This window comes from Mobula birostris, chromosome 1 (assembly GCF_030028105.1).
Source record: "Mobula birostris isolate sMobBir1 chromosome 1, sMobBir1.hap1, whole genome shotgun sequence".
Classification (NCBI taxonomy): domain Eukaryota; kingdom Metazoa; phylum Chordata; class Chondrichthyes; order Myliobatiformes; family Myliobatidae; genus Mobula; species Mobula birostris.
The window spans coordinates 152,005,103-152,023,842 of NC_092370.1; the positions used below are offsets into that span (position 1 = coordinate 152,005,103).

Genomic DNA, 18,740 nt, shown 5'->3' on the forward strand with positions numbered 1-18,740 from the left:
GGACCACGTTCCAGCGTGTCCCTACGAATAGAGGGAATCTTTGCGAAAGCCATCCTTGACACCGGGTCGCAGGTTACCTTACTGTATCGGTCATTCTACAACAAATATCTGAAACATTTGGCAGTCACTCCGTTTAAAGCATTGGAGATTTGGGGCATAAGTGATGGTGATTACCCGTACGATGGATACTTATCAGTGAGATTGGAATTTTCGGAGGGAGATGTGGGAGTATCGGAAGCCTTTGAGACGCTGGTGTTGGTTTGTCCGGACCCAGTGGAGCTGCCCTGTTGGTGGGGACTAACTCCCCTCTGGTGCGACGGCTCTTGGGAGCCTGTAAGAAGAAGGTGGGGGAGAACTTTTTGGAGACCTTCTCGGTACACCCCGTGTTCCGAGCGGTGTACGAAGGAGTGAGTGACCCCCAGGGGCTGGATCCTGAGTGCAAACGAGGGACGGTGTGGTGCACTCAGGCGAGGCCTAAGGTGATACGGCCAGGGGAGGCGGCATTAGTGATGGGGACCCCCAGATTCCCCGGATTACGGCCGGGTGAGGCCCTGCTAGTAGATGCCCCCGACGACCTGGAAAGGGAGTCCTGGTTCCCGGCTGGGGCGCTAGTGAGACCTGAATTGCAGAGGCCCTCAGCTGTACAGGCACGGCGGATGGGGGTGATGGTAAGGAACATAACGGAGAGGGAGATCACCTTTAAGCGCGGGATGCCCCTCGCGCACTTGTTCCCGGTGACGGTGATGTCCAGAGCCCCCAACAAGCCCACTGGAGGGAAACTATTGGGAAACGGGGGGGCAGCTGACCGAGGAGGCCTTTAATTTTGAAAATTCCCCTGTACCGCCGGAGTATAAGAGCAGGCTGGTGGAGAAGATGCTGAAGTTAGGGGGTGTCTTTTCTCAGGACGAGTTTGATGTAGGGTGTTCCAAGAGCACTCGGCACACCATTCGGGTGACAAATGACACCCCGTTTAGGGAGAGGTCGCGGCGGTTGGCCCCAGCAGATGTGGAGGATGTGCGGCAGCACTTGCGGCAGTTGGAAGACGCAGGGATTATTGTGGCGTCCCGAAGCCCCTATGGGTCCCCCATAGTGGTGGCAAGGAAGAAAAATGGGAAGGTACGCATGTGCGTGGACTATAGGACCCTGAACCGCCGCACTGTTCCCGACCAATATACGGTCCTGAGAGTGGAAGATGCCTTGGCCTGTCTGAGTGGTGCACAGTGGTTCAGTGTATTGGATTTGCGGAGTGGGTATTACCAGATTCCGATGAGCGAGACTGATAAGGAGAAGACAGCCTTTATCTGCCCCCTGGGGTTTTTCCAGTTCGAACGAATGCCCCAAGGCATCTCGGGGGCCCCAGCCACCTTCCAGCGGCTCATGGAGCGGACAGTGGGGGACATAAACCTGCTGGAGGTATTGGTGTACCTGGACGACCTGATAGTGTTTGGATCTACGTTGGAGGAACATGAGGAGCGGCTGCTGAAGGTGCTGAGTCAGCTGAAGGAGGAAGGGTTAAAACTTTCCCTGGATAAATGTCAGTTCTGCAAGACGTCAGTCAGTTATGTTGGGCACATAATCTCGCGAAATGGAGTGGCCACCGATCCGGATAAGATAGCCGCAGTCACCACCTGGCCGAGACCTCAGAAGGTGAGCGCCTTACGCTCGTTTTTGGGGTTTTGCGGATATTACCGGCGGTTCGTGAAAGGATATGCGAAAATGAGTCATCCATTGAACCAGCTGCTGTGTGGCTATCCATCTGTGGGGAGGAGGAGGAAGGGAGACCGAGGGTCGGAGGTAGGAGGATACTTGAACCCGGGAGAGCCTTTTGGATTGAGGTGGGATGCTCAATGTGAAGAGGCGTTCCAATCTCTAAAAAGGGCGCTGACGCAGGCCCCAGTGTTGGCATTTGCTGATCCCCGGAAGCCGTTATGTTCTACACACTGATGCCAGTCACGACGGTCTGGGGGCTGTTCTGTACCAGGAACAGGGAAACGGATTGAGGCGTTTGTCAGTCGGAGTTTATCGCCATCTGAGGGAAACTATCCCACTCACAAGCTGGAGTTCTTGGCATTGAAATGGGCGGTAGTGGACAAGTTGAGTGACTACCTATATGGGGCCCAGTTTGAGGTGAGAACTGATAACAACCCCCTCACTTATATCCTGACCTCGGCGAAGCTGGATGCTACTGGGCACCGGTGGTTAGCAGCCTTGTCTGCCTATGAGTTCAGCCTGAAGTACCGCCCGGGGAGTCGGAACATTGATGCAGATGCCCTGTCTCATCGGGTGCACGACGAGTCGGGCACGGCCGAGGAGCAGAAGAGTGTCCCCGCCCAGGGAGTAAAGACCATGTGTCAAGTTGGGAGCGACGGGGAAGTAGGAGAACAGATGGGAACGGATCGGGCAGTAGATCAATTGGGGGCTGACGATGACGTGCTACCCACTGTTTACTGTAATGTGACTGCTCTGAGGAACAGGCAGCTGCCGGAGTTGAGCCCCCAGGAAGTAGAGGCGGCTCAGCGCGACTTAGCCAGGGTGATATGTGGCAGGTGGAGAAGGCGAAACATGCCTCCGTTCCCCTACTACTGAAGGAGTGGCCCCGGTTGAAGCTGAAGAACCACGTCCTGTACCGGGTCACGTCACCTCCGGACCACCCCCCGGCGCTGGCAGCTGGTCCTGCCTGAGAAATATTGGAAGACTGTGCTCCAGGCTCTACATGATGATTCTGGGCACTTAGGGGTAGAGAAGACCTATGGATTACTCAAGGACCAGTTTTACTGGCCCCGGATGAGGGGGGAGGTGGAAGAATACTGTAAGACCTGTAGCCGTTGCGTCAGGAGGAAGACCTTGCCTGCGCAGGCGGCGCCGTTATCCCACTTGCAGAGTGCGGGACCCATGGACCTGGCGTGTATGGATTTCCTGTCTATTGAGCCAGACACCAGCAATACCGCGAATGTTTTGGTCCTCACGGATCACTACACTAGATATGCGCAGGCTTTTCCTACTAAGGATCAGAAAGCGACTACAGTGGCGAAGGTGTTATGGGAGAAGTACTTTGTTCATTATGGCCTTCCCCAGTGGATCCACAGTGATCAGGGACGGGACTTCGAGAGCAGGCTTATACATGAATTGCTGGATATGCTTGGGGTTGAAAAGTCCAGAACCACCCTCTATCACCCGCAGGGTGATCCTCAGCCCGAGAGGTTTAACCGGACCCTGCTGGACATGCTCGGCACCTTGGAGATTGGACAGAAGAGTAAGTGGAGTCGGCACATTGCCCATTTGGTTCATTGTTACAATTGTACTCACAATGATGCTACGGGGCACTCGCCCTACTATCTGATGTTCGGACGGGAAGCGAGGTTGCCCATTGATCTGTGTTTTGGGACTGAAGTGGGGGAAATACCTTTGAAGCCATGTCTGAAGTACATGTCCGATATGAGGAGAGAGTTGAAAAGGGCGTACGAGTTGGCTGAGGCGGCAGCCACCAAGCAGAACCAGCGGAATAAAAGGAGGTATGATCAGAAGGTAAAGTTCGTCCAGCTATTGCCGGGAGACTGAGTCCTTATCCGGAATTTAGGACTACAGGGTAAGCACAAGTTGGGCAGCCACCCCCTATGTGGTGGAGAGTCAGATGCCGAATCTCCCGGTTTACCGGGTGAGACCTGAGGGCGGGCAGGGGCCTGTCAAGGTACTCCATCAAAACCACCTGTTGCCTCTGGGTCGAGAGGTGAAGATGGACCCAGAGCCCGAATGGGAGTTTACTCCTATTACGTGGACTCTGCGAGGGCGCGGGGCGCGGGAAGAGCCCGCTGCGAAGAAAATGGGGCCGGTCCCCACCTCGAGAAGGGATACGTCATCGGAAGATGATGAGTCGGACGTGTGGTACCTGCTTCCGTTCGCTGATTCCCCGGTGCCGGGAGAAGAGACTCTTGGCCCTTCCATCACTGAGTCAGGGGAACCGAGGGAGGGTGTTGCAGAGCCGCCTGTATTACAGCCGGGACTGGGGGAGGAGAGGGTGGAGGCAGAACCCGAGCCAGAGGGCTCACAGGGGCAGAGGGATCCCGGTGAAGGGGAAGGTCCGACATATAGGCCCGAGGGGTCAACTGGGGTGTCTGAACAGGGAGAGTCAGCAGAGGAAGTACAGAGGCCTCAGAGGAGTAGGCATCCCCTGGAAAGACTCACTTATATAGCGCCGGGAGAGCAGGGTGTGATCTCTACTGCCCTGCAAAGTTATGTCACTGCTTTATGCACCTGGGTTGGGTTTTGTGTTTTACAAGGAGCACTGGTGAACTCTGTTAACGTCATGAGGGCATGACTTTTTGTGGTGGGGGGGAGAGTGTATGGGGTCTTTCTTTTGTTACATTTAAAATGGCGACTTTGTTATGTTAATCTGGGGAATGCGGCTTTGTTGTGCTTTAACGCTGAAGAGAGTTTGCACTAACAGTTTGTTTTACTTTAAAATGAGATAACAGGGTTCTATTAGCCAATGGGTGGTTATGTATCGTTTTGTTTTTGGATACCATGCTGTATGATATGACTGTGGACTGAGTTTTGGTGGGGAGTCGGAGGAGAGACGAGGAAGACCACGGACGCGTGGAGAGGCTCCGGTCGATCACTCAGGGTGGTCCCGAGCCGTGAGTCGACGGAATTCAGGTGGTCGTCTGAAGTCGAATTGAGCTCCAACGTAGCGCGCAAAGAACTTGGACTTTGATAAGTGTTGGCGCCTTTTTTTTTCATTACTTTCCTCTCTGTATCAAATGTATATTAATGTCATAGAATTAGTAATATCTATAAAGTGTATTTGTTAAAATTTACTGGGTGTGCTGGCTGATGATTAATGTTTGTGATTGATTCGGGCGGCAACTGACCCTGTGGGGAGTGTTAAGGCGGGTGCTGGGCGGGATTTCCCCTAGACATACACGAGCCAATATAACTGAACGTTACACAACATATCGATGCAGTTATGAAGAAGGCAAGACAGCAACTATACTTTATTAGGAGTCTGAAGGGATCTGGTATGTCAACAAATATACTCAAAAACTTCTATAGGTGTACCGTGGAGAGCATTCTGACAGGCTGGACCACTGTCTGGTATGGGAGGCTATTGCACAGGACCGAAAGAAGCTGCAGAGGGTTATAAATTTAGTTGGCTCTATCTTGGGTATTAGCCTACTGTGACAGGATCCTGAATTATCCCTTATGGACTGTGCCTTTAAAAAGAGAGAGAGAGTGTGTGTGTAGCTGTATAGCATAAACAGCTTGGTACCGAGAGAGAAAGGAGCGAGGACTGCTCACAGTTTGTTTGGGATTTCTGCAAGGACACTGCCAGCTTCTGAGTTTCTACAGAGAGAGAAGGGAGGAGCTACTTGATGGACAGCTGGTGGTCAGCATGCAGAGATAAATACAAGGTCAGCTGGTTGTTACACACACATAGTTTTGGACACTGGATGAGCTTTGTTGTGACCAGAGAAAAGTGTTTTTTTTTGAAGGATCGATCAGGAGAATCAATCAGTGGCTCTCACAGTGTGGACAAGGGGTGACCGGTGGGAAGTTATTAGTGTGTTCAGCCCTCGCCTGGGTTGATAACTTACCCACAGAAGACGGTCTCCTTGTTGTGGTCACATTCGGTAACTTCTAAAGGATTTCGGAGGACAACAGAGAATCGATAGCATCTGCTTACCTGGAGAAATAAACACCCCTCTCTCTCTCTCCATCACTACTCAACTCAATACCACAACCTGAACTGATTTCATTTACCCATCATCGTAAGGCTGTATTCATTTACCTCCTAAGCTTGAAGGAGCTTGACTTTTATATATTTCCACACTTATATATGCATAATCATTGCTAACCTGTTTGATTTATCTGATTTTATATTACTGTATTGTGTAGTTACTAATAAACGAGCTTTAGTAAATAGCAATACCAGACTCCAGGCGTTTTTCCATTTCTGTTGGTTCTTTAACCCGTTACAGGGTACGTAACACTACAAAGTACCCAGGACATCTTCAAGAAGCAGTGTCTCAGAAAGGCACAGTCCATTATTAAGGACTTCCAGCACCCAGGGTATGCCCTTTTCTCACTGTTACCATCAGGTAGGAGGTACAGAAGCCTGAAGGCACACACTCAGCAACCTGGGAACAGCTTCTTCCCCTCTGCCATCCGATTCCTTGGACACTAGCTTACTTTTTTTAATATATATTATTTCTGGGTTTTTTGCATGATTTTTAATCTATTTAATATACGTATACTGTAATTGATTTACTTACTTATTATTTTATTTTGTTTTTTTTCTTCTATATTATGTATTGCATTGAACTACTGCTGCTAAGTTAACAAATTTCATGACATATGTTGGTGATAATAAACCAGATTCTGATTCTGATGTGTAAAACAACAGACCTTGAATACTGAATTGCCAGTCCTGTACCTCCTGCAACCAAGTCTCACTAATGGCTACAATATCATGATTTCATGCATTGATCCAAGCCCTGAACTCATCTACATTTCCTACGTTGAATTTCTTGCGTTGAAGTATACGCAGCCCAGGACATTCGTCTCACCATGCTCAACCTTTTGATTCCTGACTTTTGACTTGGTTCTTACCAACATCTGTCACCACAACCTCTTCACTATCAGTTCTGGTATTCTGGATCCCATCCCCCTGCAACTCTAGTTTAAACCTCCCCGACCCCCGCACTATTAATTCCCTCCCAGTTCAGAGGCAAACTGTCTCTTCTGTTCAGGTCACACCTTCCCTGCAAGGGAGCCCAATGATCCAAAATCTTATGCTCTCCCTCTGACACCAATTCCTTAGCCATGCGTAAAACTATAATCTTCCTATTTCTGGCCTCACAAGCACAAGCAATCCTGAGATCATAACCCTTGAGGTACTGCCCTTAAACTTAGCACTTAACTCGCTGAACTCACTTTGCAGAACCTTGTCACGCTTCCCACCTAGGGTCATTGAACCATGACCTCTGGCTGTTTACCCCACCACTTAAGAACGCCGAGGGCTCAATCTGAGACGTCAATCAATCCTGAATGTTGATTGGCTGCTGCTCAAAGCTCCAAAATGTTGTGAGTCACAGCCTTTTCTACTCAATCGGTGAATCAGTTTGTTGTCTTTTGCGCATTGGTTATTCGTCTGCCCTGCTGGGTGCGGTCTTTCACTAGTCCTAATATGGTTCTTGGATGTACTGAGTATGCTCACAAGGAAACTAATTTCAGGATTGTATATGCTGACATATATATACTTTGATAACAAATTTAATTTTAAGTTTGAACTTTGTAAAATGCAACCCGATGTAAGCCTGCATGTAATTTTTCTTTGATGGCTTTTCTTCCTAATCTGATACTGGGAAAATATTTTGTGAAAATTTTAGTGGATATGTGGTGTGTGCATCTCATAACAGCTGATGTGGCACAGCTAACTTTCCTCCTACTTTGCTCAAACGGCCAAACTTTTTGCCTGTATCCTTGCAGCCAGTGCTATTGTAAATAATTAAGACTCTCGTTATGTGTTAGGAGTAACACTTAACAATGAAAAATTATGGAAACAATGTGAGTTTCTCACCTTTTTGGGAACTCTGATAAATCACAGTGAATTAACTATGAATCTTTTCCTGCTTTTCAAATACCTACTGCTACTGTGTTGTTATAAACTACACAGCTCATACAAATGAGGAGAATGAAATAACTGGAGGGAACAAATGAGCTAACTCCTTTGCTAAGGCAGCATCACCAGATCTTTATGGTCACGTAGCACTCCAGTGTGACCAGGCTGCCAATACTTTCCAAAAAGTTTTGATGAACTTGTCCTATTACAGCGTGATATGTCAGAGGCTGAAAAGACCTTATGAACTAAAGCACACTATGTGCAAGACTGCCAACTTCCATGCTCTTTACTTCATCCCTCCCCCTTCAGGTTTCACCTATCACCTTGTGCTTCTCTCTCCCCTCCCAGACCTACCAGCCAAGAGAATGGGTACCGGTGAGATCTTACCAATGAAATAACTGTCTTGAGCCCTGGTTCATAGGCCTGTTTCAAGTATCATTAACTACATACTTACACTGCTTTGAAGGACCAAGGGAAGACAATGTGGATACATGCCTGACACATTAAGCTAGCAGTGCCACTAGACCAGGGAACCAGGGGACAGAAGAACCTTGATGATAAGGACTAATTAAATGAACTCGATAATTGTTACCTGTGACTTTAAGGGATTACGATGCATTATAAACTTTGGGTAATCTGGGCACCTATTTCCTGTTTAAGTACAGAATTGCCTCATGGCACTAACACATGTAGTTAAGACCTGACAATTTTATTCTAAGTAACAAGTCCATAACCTCCTCATTTGTCTAGGGTGGGAAGGGTAATAAACTCAGGTAAGAGAGACTCAAGAAGCATTTGCAGCTGGAAGAAAAGAAACAATGAATTATCCTTTTATCCATCAACTATCCATGATCCTGAAGTTTCTTGTGTTATTGGTAGATAAGAACAGATAAGAAACATTGTCCATTATTTCCATTCACCTGTGTCCCTTGGACTTAAGGAAATGGAACTAATGCTGGATTAGGGATAACAGCTTGCTCTTTGTGCTAGCTTTTTGAAACTGAATTCTAAATAACAAACTGTCTAGTGGGATTTGAGTTCACATCTTCTGAATTATTATTCCAGATCACTACATTACAAGACTGGTAGCATTATTGCTAAAACTTGCATACTCAAAGTTGCATTGTACCATTAGTGAACATTTAAGGTAATGGATAGTATCACGGTATTTCAGAACACATCTCTGGCGATATAATTTCTCTGGATATGTTTTCTGGAGTGACAGAGGTTGAGGGGAGACTTGATAGAAGTTTATAAAATTATGAGAACATTAATTGTCAGCCAGTATTTTTCTCCCAGAGTTGAAATGCCTTACCAGAAGGCATGCATTTAAAGTGAGAGGGGAAAGTTCAAAGGAGATTTGTAGGACAAGTATTTTTCCCCCACAGAGATTGCTGGGTGCCAAGACTGTACTGCAGAGACAATTACAATAGAGGAGTTTCTTAGACAGGCAAAAGAATATGCAGAGAAGGTAAAGGTATGGACCATGAGCAGGCAGAAGGGAGTAGTGTAATTAGGTATCATTAAATTAATTAGTTCAGCATATCATGGGGCAAAGGGCTTGCTCCTGTGTTGCACTGTCTGGTGTTCTATGTATATCTCTGATTTTTAAAGGTCTTAGGATGCCAGCTTTGCCAATGTAAATGTTGTTAACCATCATGTAAAAATGGCATGTAACAAGCGCCAGCAAAAATCCAAATGTACACTGTTCCCTTTAATTGAAACATTATCACAGTTTCATTTTAAAAAAATGTTTGTTGTAAAAATAAAAACAATTGAAAGAAAACATTACTACAAGTCTGACACTTACTCAGTCCATTCAAATTCGCTATTTTTTCAATGCAGTTAGTTGAAAGGGACAACTTTCTGAAAAACAAGGGAAGGAATATTTCAGATTTTAGAGAACACTGCACATACCCTTCTTTGCACTGATTTTCATTACTTAAAGCGGTACTACTGGTTGAGAAACAAAGATTTTTTTAAAAAAATGAAATCAAGGCCTTCAGGTCCGCAAAACACCACCAAAATGACCAAAATAGCACTTCTGAGAAATGGTGGTTAGAACAATGTCCTTTCATTTCCAAGGTACAATCAGTTTGCAGATGATACCACTGTAGCAAACTATCTCAAATAAAAATCAGAGTACAGGATTGAGAGAGAGCCCAGTGACATGGTTGACTTCAGCAGTTGAACAGGGCACGACTGTGCAAGCGTGTGGAAGTCGGACCGTGAGGCAGCGGGAAAGTTTAAAAGCGAGCAGATTGACAAGGGTCAGTCATTTCTTCGGCAGTTGAACGGGGCACAACTGCACAAGCACGTGAAAGTCGGACCGTGAGGCAGCGGGAGAGTTTAAAAGTGAGCAGGTTAATGGAGCGGGTGACGGAGTAGAGGGAGACAGAGTAGGAAGGCTTTGGCTCGAGAGGCTTCAGCGAGCAGAGGCTGAAGAACGAGCTTCACTCCATGTGAGGTAAGGCTGGGTAAGTTCCTTTAATTTAATTACCTTAGGAGTAGGTAATGGAGGCAGCAGTTAGGGCAGTTGAGTGTTCTGTTTGCAGGATGTGGGAAGTCAGGGTTAGCACAATCGTATCTGACGATTACACCTGTAAAAGGTACATCCAGCTGCAGCTCCTGACAAACTGAGTTAGGGAACTGGAGCTGGAGCTGGATGAACTTTGGATCATTCGTGAGGCAGAGGCAGAAACAGAGAGGAGTTACAGGGAGATAGTCACCCCTGAGAGTCAGGAGACAGGTAGCTGGGTGACTGTCAGGAGAGGGAAGGGGAATAGACAGAATGAGCAGAGCACCCCTGTGGCCGTTCCTACCAATAATAAGTATATCATTTTGGATACTGTTGATGGGGACGACCTACCAGGGACAAGTTGCAGTGGTTGCGTCTCTGGCACGAAGACTGGACCCTCCGCTCAGAGGGGAAGGAGGGAAAAGAGGAGAGCAGTAGTGACAGGGGATTCGGTAGTTAAGGGGACAGATAAGAGGTTCTGTGGAAGAGATCGAGAATCCCGGATGGTCTGTTGCCTCCTTGGTGCCAAGGTCCGCGATATCTCGGATCGAGTTCTCGGTATTCTCAAGAGGGAGGATGAGCAGCCAGATGTCGTGGTCCATGTAGGGACCAATGACGTGGGTAAGAAGAGTGAGGAGGTCCTGAAAGGTGAGTTTAGGGAGTTAGGTGCCAAGTTAAAGGACAGGACCTCCAGGATAGCAATCTCAGGATTGCTACCAGTGCCACATGCAGGCCGGTTTAGAAATAGTAAGATAGTGCAGATCAACACGTGGCTGAAGACATGGTGCAGAAGGGAGGGCTTCAGATTTATAGATAATTGGGAGGTTTTCCAGGGAAGGTGGGACCTGCTCCGGCGGGACGGTTTACATCTGAACTGGAGGGGGACAGATACTCTTGCAGGTAGGTTTGCTTGAGAGGCTCCAGTGGATTTAAACTAGATACAAGGGGGGAGCGGAACCAGAGTGTAGGAACAGATGTAGGGGAGAAGGAAGAAAAAGAAAATAGTAAAGTTGTTTGCACCGTTAGTGACAAACAGAGAGTAAGAGGTGGAAAATTTCTTAAATGCATTTATTTTAATGCTAGGTGCATTATAAGAAAGGTGGATGAGCTTAAAGCATGGATTGATACCTGGAAGTATGATGTGGTAGCTATTAGTGAAACATGGTTGCAGGAGGGGTAAGATTGGTAACTAAATATTCCTGGATTTCGTTGCTCCAGGTGTGATAGAATCGGAGGGACAAGAGGGGGAGGTGTTGCATTGCTTGTCAGAGAAAATATTACAGAGGTGCTCTGGCAGGATAGATTAGAGGGCTCATCTAGGAAGGCTATTTGGGTGGAATTGAGGAATGGGAAAGGTGTAGTAACACTTATAGAGATGTATTATAGACCACCTAATGGGGAGCAAGAATTGGAGGAGCAAATTTGTAAGGAGATAGCAGATATCTGTAGTAAGCACAAGGTGGTGATTGTGGGAGATTTTAATTTTCCACACCTAGACTGGGAAGCCGATACTGTAAACGGGCTGGATGGTTTGAGGTTTGTAAAATGTGTGCTGGATAGTTTTTTGCAGCAATACATAGAGGTACCAACTAGATAAAGGGCAGCGTTGGATCTCCTGTTAGGGAATGAGATGGGTCAGGTGACAGAGGTATGTGTTGGGGAGCACTTTGGGTCCAGTGATCACAATGCCATTAGTTTCAATACAATTATGGAGAAGGATAGGTCTGGGCCGAGGGTTGAGATTTTTGATTGGAGAAAGGCTAACTTTTTGAGGAGATGCGAAAGGATTTAGGAGGAGTGGATTGGGACAGTTTGTTTTATGGGAAGGATGTAATAGAGAAATGGAGGTCATTTAAAGGTGAAATTTTGAGGGTACAGAATCTTTATGTTCCTGTTAGGTTGAAAGGAAAGGTTAAAAGTTTGAAAGAGCCATGGTTTTCAAGGGATATTGGAAACTTGGTTTGGAAAAAGAGAGATATCTACAATAAATACAGGCAGCATGGAGCAAAAGAGGTGCTCGAGGAATATAAAGAATGTAAAAAGAATCTTAAGAAAGAAAATAGAAAAGTTAAAAGAAGATATGAGGTTGCTTTGGCAAGTAAGGTGAAAATAAATCCAAAGGGTTTCTACAGTTATGTTAGTAGCAAAAGGATAGTGAGGGATAAAATTGGTCCCATAGAGAATCAGAGTGGACAGCTATGTGTGGAACCAAAAGAAATGGGGGAGATTTTGAACAATTTACTTTCTTCAGTATTCACTAAGGAGAAGGATATTGAATTGTGTAAAGTAGGGAAGTTATGGAAACTATGATGATTAAAGAAGAGGAAGTACTGGCACTTTTAAGGAATATAAAAGTGGATAAGTCTCCGGGTCCTGACAGGATATTCCGTAGGACCTTGAGGGAAGTTAGTGTGGAAATAGCAGGGGCTCTGACAGAAATATTTCAAATGTCATTAGAAACGGGGATGGTGCCGGAGGATTGACGTATTGCTCATGTTGTTCCATTGTTTAAAAAGGGTTCTAAGAGTAAATCTAGCAATTATCGGCCTGTGAGTTTGACGTCAGTGGTGGGTAAATTGATGGAAAGTATTCTTAAAGATGGTATAAATAACTATCTGGATAGACAGGGTCTGATTAGGAACAGTTAACATGGATTTGTGCGTGGAAGGTCATGTTTGACAAATCTTACTGAATTTTTTTTGAAGTGGTTACTAGGAAAGTTGACGAGGGTAAAGTGGTGGATGTTGTCTATATGGACTTCAGTAAGGCCCTTGACAAGGTTCCACACGGAAGGTTAGTTAGGAAGGTTCAATTGTTAGGTATTAATATTGAAATAGTAAAATGGATTCAGCAGTGGCTGGATGGGTGACGCCAGAGAGTGGTGGTGGATAACTGTTTGCCAGATTGGAGGCCAGTGACTAGTGGTGTGCCTCAGGGATCTGTACTGGGTCCAATGTTGTTTGTCATATACATTAATGATCTGGATGATGGGGTGATAAATTGGATTAGTAAGTATGCTGATGATACTAAAATAGGTGGCGTTGTGGATAATCAAGTAGATTTTCAAAGCTTGCAGAGAGATTTATGCCAGTTAGAAGAGTGGGCTAAAAGATGGCAGATGGAGTTTAATGCTGATAAATGTGAGGTGCCACATTTTGGTAGGACTAATCAAAATAGGACATACATGGTAAATGGTAGGGCATTGAAAAATGCAGTAGAACAGAGGGATCTAGGAATAATGGTGCATAGTTCCCTGAAGGTGGAATCTCATGTAGATCGGGTGGTGAAGAAAGTTTTTGGTATGCTGGCCTTTATAAGTCAGAGCATTGAGTATAGGAGTTGGGATGTAATGTTGAAATTGTACAAGGCATTGGATGGCCAAATTTGGAGTATTGTGTACAGTTCTGGTCACCAAATTATAGGAAAGATGTCAACAAGATAGAAAGAGTACAGAGAAGATTTACTAGAATGTTATCTGGGTTCAGCACCTAAGTTACAGAGAAAGGTTGAACAAGTTGGGTCTTTATTCTTTGGAACGTAGAAGGTTGAGGGGGGGACTTGATAGAGGTATTTAAAATAATGAGTTGATGTGGATAGGCTTTTTCCACTGAGAGTCGGGGAGATTCAAACAAGAGGACATGAGTTGAGAGTTAAAGGGCAAAAGTTTAGGGGTAACATGAGGGGGAGCTTCTTTACTCAGAGAGCGGAGGCTGTGTGGAACGAGCTTCCAGCAGAAGTGGTAGGGGCAGTTTCGATATTGTCATTTAAAGTAAAATTGGATAGCTATATGGACAGGAAAGGAATGGAGGGTTATGGGCTGAGTGCAGGTTGGTGGGACTAGGTGAGAGTAAGCATTCGGCATGGATTAGAAGGGCCGAGATGGCCTGTTTCCGTGCTGTAATTGTTATCTGGTTATATATGGTGTCATGACAACAACCTTGCCCCTCAAAGTTAACAAAATAAAAAAGCTGATCACTGACTTCAGGAGGTTGGGCAGTACACAGGCTCCTTTCATCATCAACCATGCTAAGATTAAGAGAGTTAAAAGCTTCAAATTCATAGGAGTCACCACGTCCTCATTGACCTTACTAATTTTTATTGATGCACCATAGAAAGCATTGTATCTAGATGCATCACAGCTTGGTATGGCAATTGCTTTCTGTGATGGAAGGAACTACAGAAAGTTGTGGATGCAGCTCAGCACATCACAGCAGCCAACCTCCCTTCCATGGACTGTCTACACTTCCCGCTGCTTCAGTAAAGCAACCAGCATAATCAAAGACTCTACTCACCCCAGACATTCTCTCTTCTCGGCTCTCTATTGAGTAGAAAGCCAGTAAGCACATACCACCAAGCTCAAGGACAGCTTCTACCCTGCTGTTATAAGAGCATTGAATGGTTCCCTAGTAGGATACGATGGACTTTTGACTTTGTTATGGTCTTGCACCTTATTGTCTACCTACAATGCACTTTCTTCTGTAGCTGAGCACTTTATTCTTCCATTGTTATTGTTTCACATTGTACTGTCTCAATGCATGATGTAATTATCTTATCTGTATGAACAGTATACAAGACAAGCTTTACACTGTACCTTGTGTCAATCTATATACTACTAAAACTCTCATGCTCTGTTTGTCTGTTTGTGACCTCCAACTAGCGCAAATGGTGCATTACAGCAGCACTTTTTTTGGCTAAATCAAATTAAAATGCGCTAACTTACAGAATGCAGGCAAAGTTCAGGGTTATATATTCGTACAAAATTGCTCATTCGGCAATATCAACAGGCTCCCTTTCACCCGAGACCCGATCCGCCATCATGGAAATCAGGACGCCACAGCCCCATGCATGCCCACGGCCAGCCTCAGCTGCACCTCACGATGCTCACAGCAGCCACACTAACCACAGCAAAAAGGCAAGGCTATCATGTCCAATTAGGAGAGCACCAACCACATCATCAAGAAACAACAGCATCTTGGAGGCTTTGGCGTTACTGCTTCCCATCTTCTATCAGGTATTAGGGTAAAAATATATGGATAGGCTAATTATGCCGTGTGGAAAGAGGTGGGGGACATTATGGTCAAGAAATGACGTCAAATGTCGTCGGGAAGCGGCAAGGAGAGGGAGAGAACAACAATCGGATGAGGCCAGGGCCGCACGACTCCAGGATCAGAGAGAAAGAACAAATGGTAGGAGAGATGAAGCGACGAAGGATGAAAGGGCTGCGCGTCTCCAGAATGACAAAAACAGGCAGAGAAGGAGGAGAGAGGGAGAGACAGAGGTGCCTGGTGGTAGGACAGTGCATTCATGATGCAAAATACCCCTCAAAGTCAATGAGGATGCCCTTTGTAACATTGATAAAAACACCATTACTGCAAATTTACTCCAAAATGCAAAGCTTATTGTCTGGGATGAGTGCCCCATGATTAGGAGGGAGAGCTTTGAAGCCATGGACCGCACTCTTCGTGATGTATGCGGCAAGATTGAGGCCTTCGGGGGTATTTTAACCATTTGCTGTGGCGATTTCTGTCAGCTTCTAGCAGTTGTGAAACATGGAAGTGATGCTGATGTGGAGAATTCATGCATTAAAAAAAATCATACTTATGGAGAAGCTTCATCAAGTTTCGATTGAAGGGAAACATGCGATTGAGTGAGAGAGAAGGATGATATTCTCAGTTCTTATTGGATGTTGGAGAAGACAAGTTTGAGAAAAATGAAACAATGAAATCAAATTATCTGAAGATATGATTCTGCCAGCAACAACAATGGAAGAATGCATTGATTTCATCTACACGACATTCGACAATCCTGCAGAACTCTTCTCGAGGAATTCTATCTTGGTTCCTCTTAATGAAATGATGCGAAAAATAAACTTCACATGCATTAGACACTTCCCTGGAATCATGAAAGAATACTGCTCCTTCAATGCCATAAGCAAAGGAGCTAACGCCACTCATTTTCCTACAGAATTCCTTAATTCCATCGAACACTCTGGATTGCCACCACATAAACTTTACACCACACGCTGTCGGAGCAGTGCTGCCAGGATAATCAAGGACACGACCTACCCAGCCAACACACTTTTCGTCCCTCTTCCCTCCGGGAGAAGGCTCAAGAGCTTGAAGACTCGTACAGTCAGATTTGGAAACAGCTTCTTTCCAACTGTGATAAGACTGCTGAACGGATCCTGACCCAGATCTGGGCCGTACCCTCCAAATATCTGGACCTGCCTCGGTTTTTTTGCACTACCTCACTTTCCATTTTTCTATTTTCTATTTATGATTTATAATTTAAATTTTAATATTTATTAATTTTTACTATTTTTAATATTTAATATTTGTAATCCAGGCAGCAGGAAGCGCAGAATCAAATATCACTGTGATGATTGTACGTTCTAGTTTCAATTGTTTGGCGGCCATAAGTATAAAATAAAGTAAACTGGAATTGAAGAGGGGATCTCCCATCATTTCAATGAGGAACTTGGATCCACCAAGGCTTTGCAATGGAACGCGAATGATGGTGGAAGAGCTGCAGGACAATCTCATCGCAGCAAAGATAAACATTGGTGCATTCAAAAATGACATTGTCATGATCCCAAGAATTACTCTCAATTTATCAGAAGGGGAGGATGTCCCTCTTCAGCGGAGCCAGTTCCCGATACAGTCATGCTTTGCTAAGACTATACACAAGGCGCAAGGCCAAACCATGGAGAATGTGTTGATTTATCTGGTCAGCTGTATGTGGCTTTAAGCCGGGGAAAAAGAAATGAAAACGGTAGAGTATTCCTGAAGGGTGGCAGATCAACCAGAAATGTTGTCATAAAAAGTGTCCTTCATTAAACGAGGAGGAGCAATATCTGTCTTGCTACGCGTGTTTCTTCTTTAATACACTGAGTTCTTCTTTAATTGCTAAACCACATCACATCACACTGCACTACTTTTCTCTCAAAAGGTGCTCCAATGGGTCACCCGGTTGCCTAGTAGTGAACCAATTCCAAGGATAAATGTCTTGCTTTGCTGGCTGCATGGAACTAAGCAAAATGATTTCATCTATTCTGACTAGATCTTAGTTGCAAGGAAGTCAAGGACAAAATTGACAAACTTACTCAAATGAGCTTTTAGTGGGAGAAATAGAAAAAAATGTTAATACCAAAAAGGAGAAAAATTTACATTTACATTGTACTTTTATACATAATTAAGCCTTTTATTATTACATGTAGTTATGGTTATAACATGGGAAGTCAAACATATGACTGAGTAATCTGTGTCCTAATGTTATTGTCTGAGCAATAAATGTCAAGAATACTGAGAAAACACCCCTACACTTCATTGGTTAGTGCTTGGGTTCTTTTGTGTACACAAATATAGAACATAGCAGGAGTTTATTTTTCTAATTTGTGCTCTTTATTGTAAAATTTTGTGCAACATATTTAGTTTATGTTTTTCTTGTGAATGATGTGTTTCTGGATCATTGGGACCTCTTTTGGGGCAGGTATGACCTGAACAATAAGGATCAGTTGTACTTGAATCCAATGGGGACCAATATCCTGGCAAGGAGGTTTGTAAAGGCTATTGGGAAGAATTTAAACTAGAATTGATGGGGGTGGGAACCGAACTGGAGGAAGGGATGGTTGGCTCACAAATAGAGAAAGCTTACAGGCAGTGTGAGAAGGAGGATAGGCAGGTGATAGAGAAGGGATGCGCTCAGACTGATGGTTTGAGATGTGTCTCTTTTACTGCAAGGAGTATCATGAACAAAGCAGATAAGCTTAGATTAGAGCGTGGATCAGTACCTGGTGCTATGATGATGTGGCCATTACAGAATCTTGGATGGCTTAGGGGCAGGAATGGCTACTTTGAATTCCAGGCTCCAGATGTTTCAGAAAGGACGGGGACGGAGGCAAAAGAAGTGGGGGTGTGGCACTGCTGATCAGAGATAGTGTTACAGCTGCAGAAAAGGAAGAAGTCATGGAGGGATTGTCTACTGAGTCTGTGAGTGGAAGTCAGAAACAGGGAGGGGTTAATAACTCTACTGGGTGTTTTTTATAGACCACCCAATAGTAACAGGGACACCAAGGAGCAGATAGGAAGACAGATTCTCAGACAGTGCAATAATAACAGGGTTGTCGTGATGGGAGATTTTAATTTCTCCAACACTGACAGGCATCTCCCTACAGCAAGGGGTTTAGATGGGGTGGAGTTTGCTAGATGTGCTGAGGAAGGTTTTCTGACACAATATGTAGATAAGCCTACAAGGAGAGGCAGTACTTGATCTGGTATTGGGAAATGAACCTGGTCAGGCATCAGGTCTCTCAGTGGGAGAGCACTTTGGAGATAGTGATCACAATTCTATCTCCTTTACCAGAGCACTGGAGAGGGATAGGAACAGACAAGTCAGGAAAACGGTTAATTGCGGTAAGGGGAAATATGAAGCTATCAGTCAGGAACTTGGAAGCATAAATTGGGAGCAAATTTTCTCAGGGAAATATATGGCAGAAATGTGACAAATGTTCAGGGGATATTTGCGTGGTGTTCTGCACAGGTATGTTCCAATGAGACAGGGAAAGGATGGTAGGGTGCAGCAAACATGGTGTACAAAGGCTGTAGA

The 18,740-nt window shown here is 45.2% G+C and overlaps 1 protein-coding gene across 1 annotated transcript in view; it reads right to left on the reverse strand.

Annotated features, from left to right (window-relative positions):
- Positions 1-18,740, reverse strand: part of dnal1 (dynein, axonemal, light chain 1) — a 101,175-nt gene that overhangs the window by 55,698 nt on the left and 26,737 nt on the right. Inside the window, exon 4 of the mRNA XM_072275234.1 lies at positions 9,429-9,484. Within this exon, the coding sequence (XP_072131335.1) occupies positions 9,429-9,484 (56 nt within the window). The remainder of the gene's footprint in view (positions 1-9,428; positions 9,485-18,740) is intronic.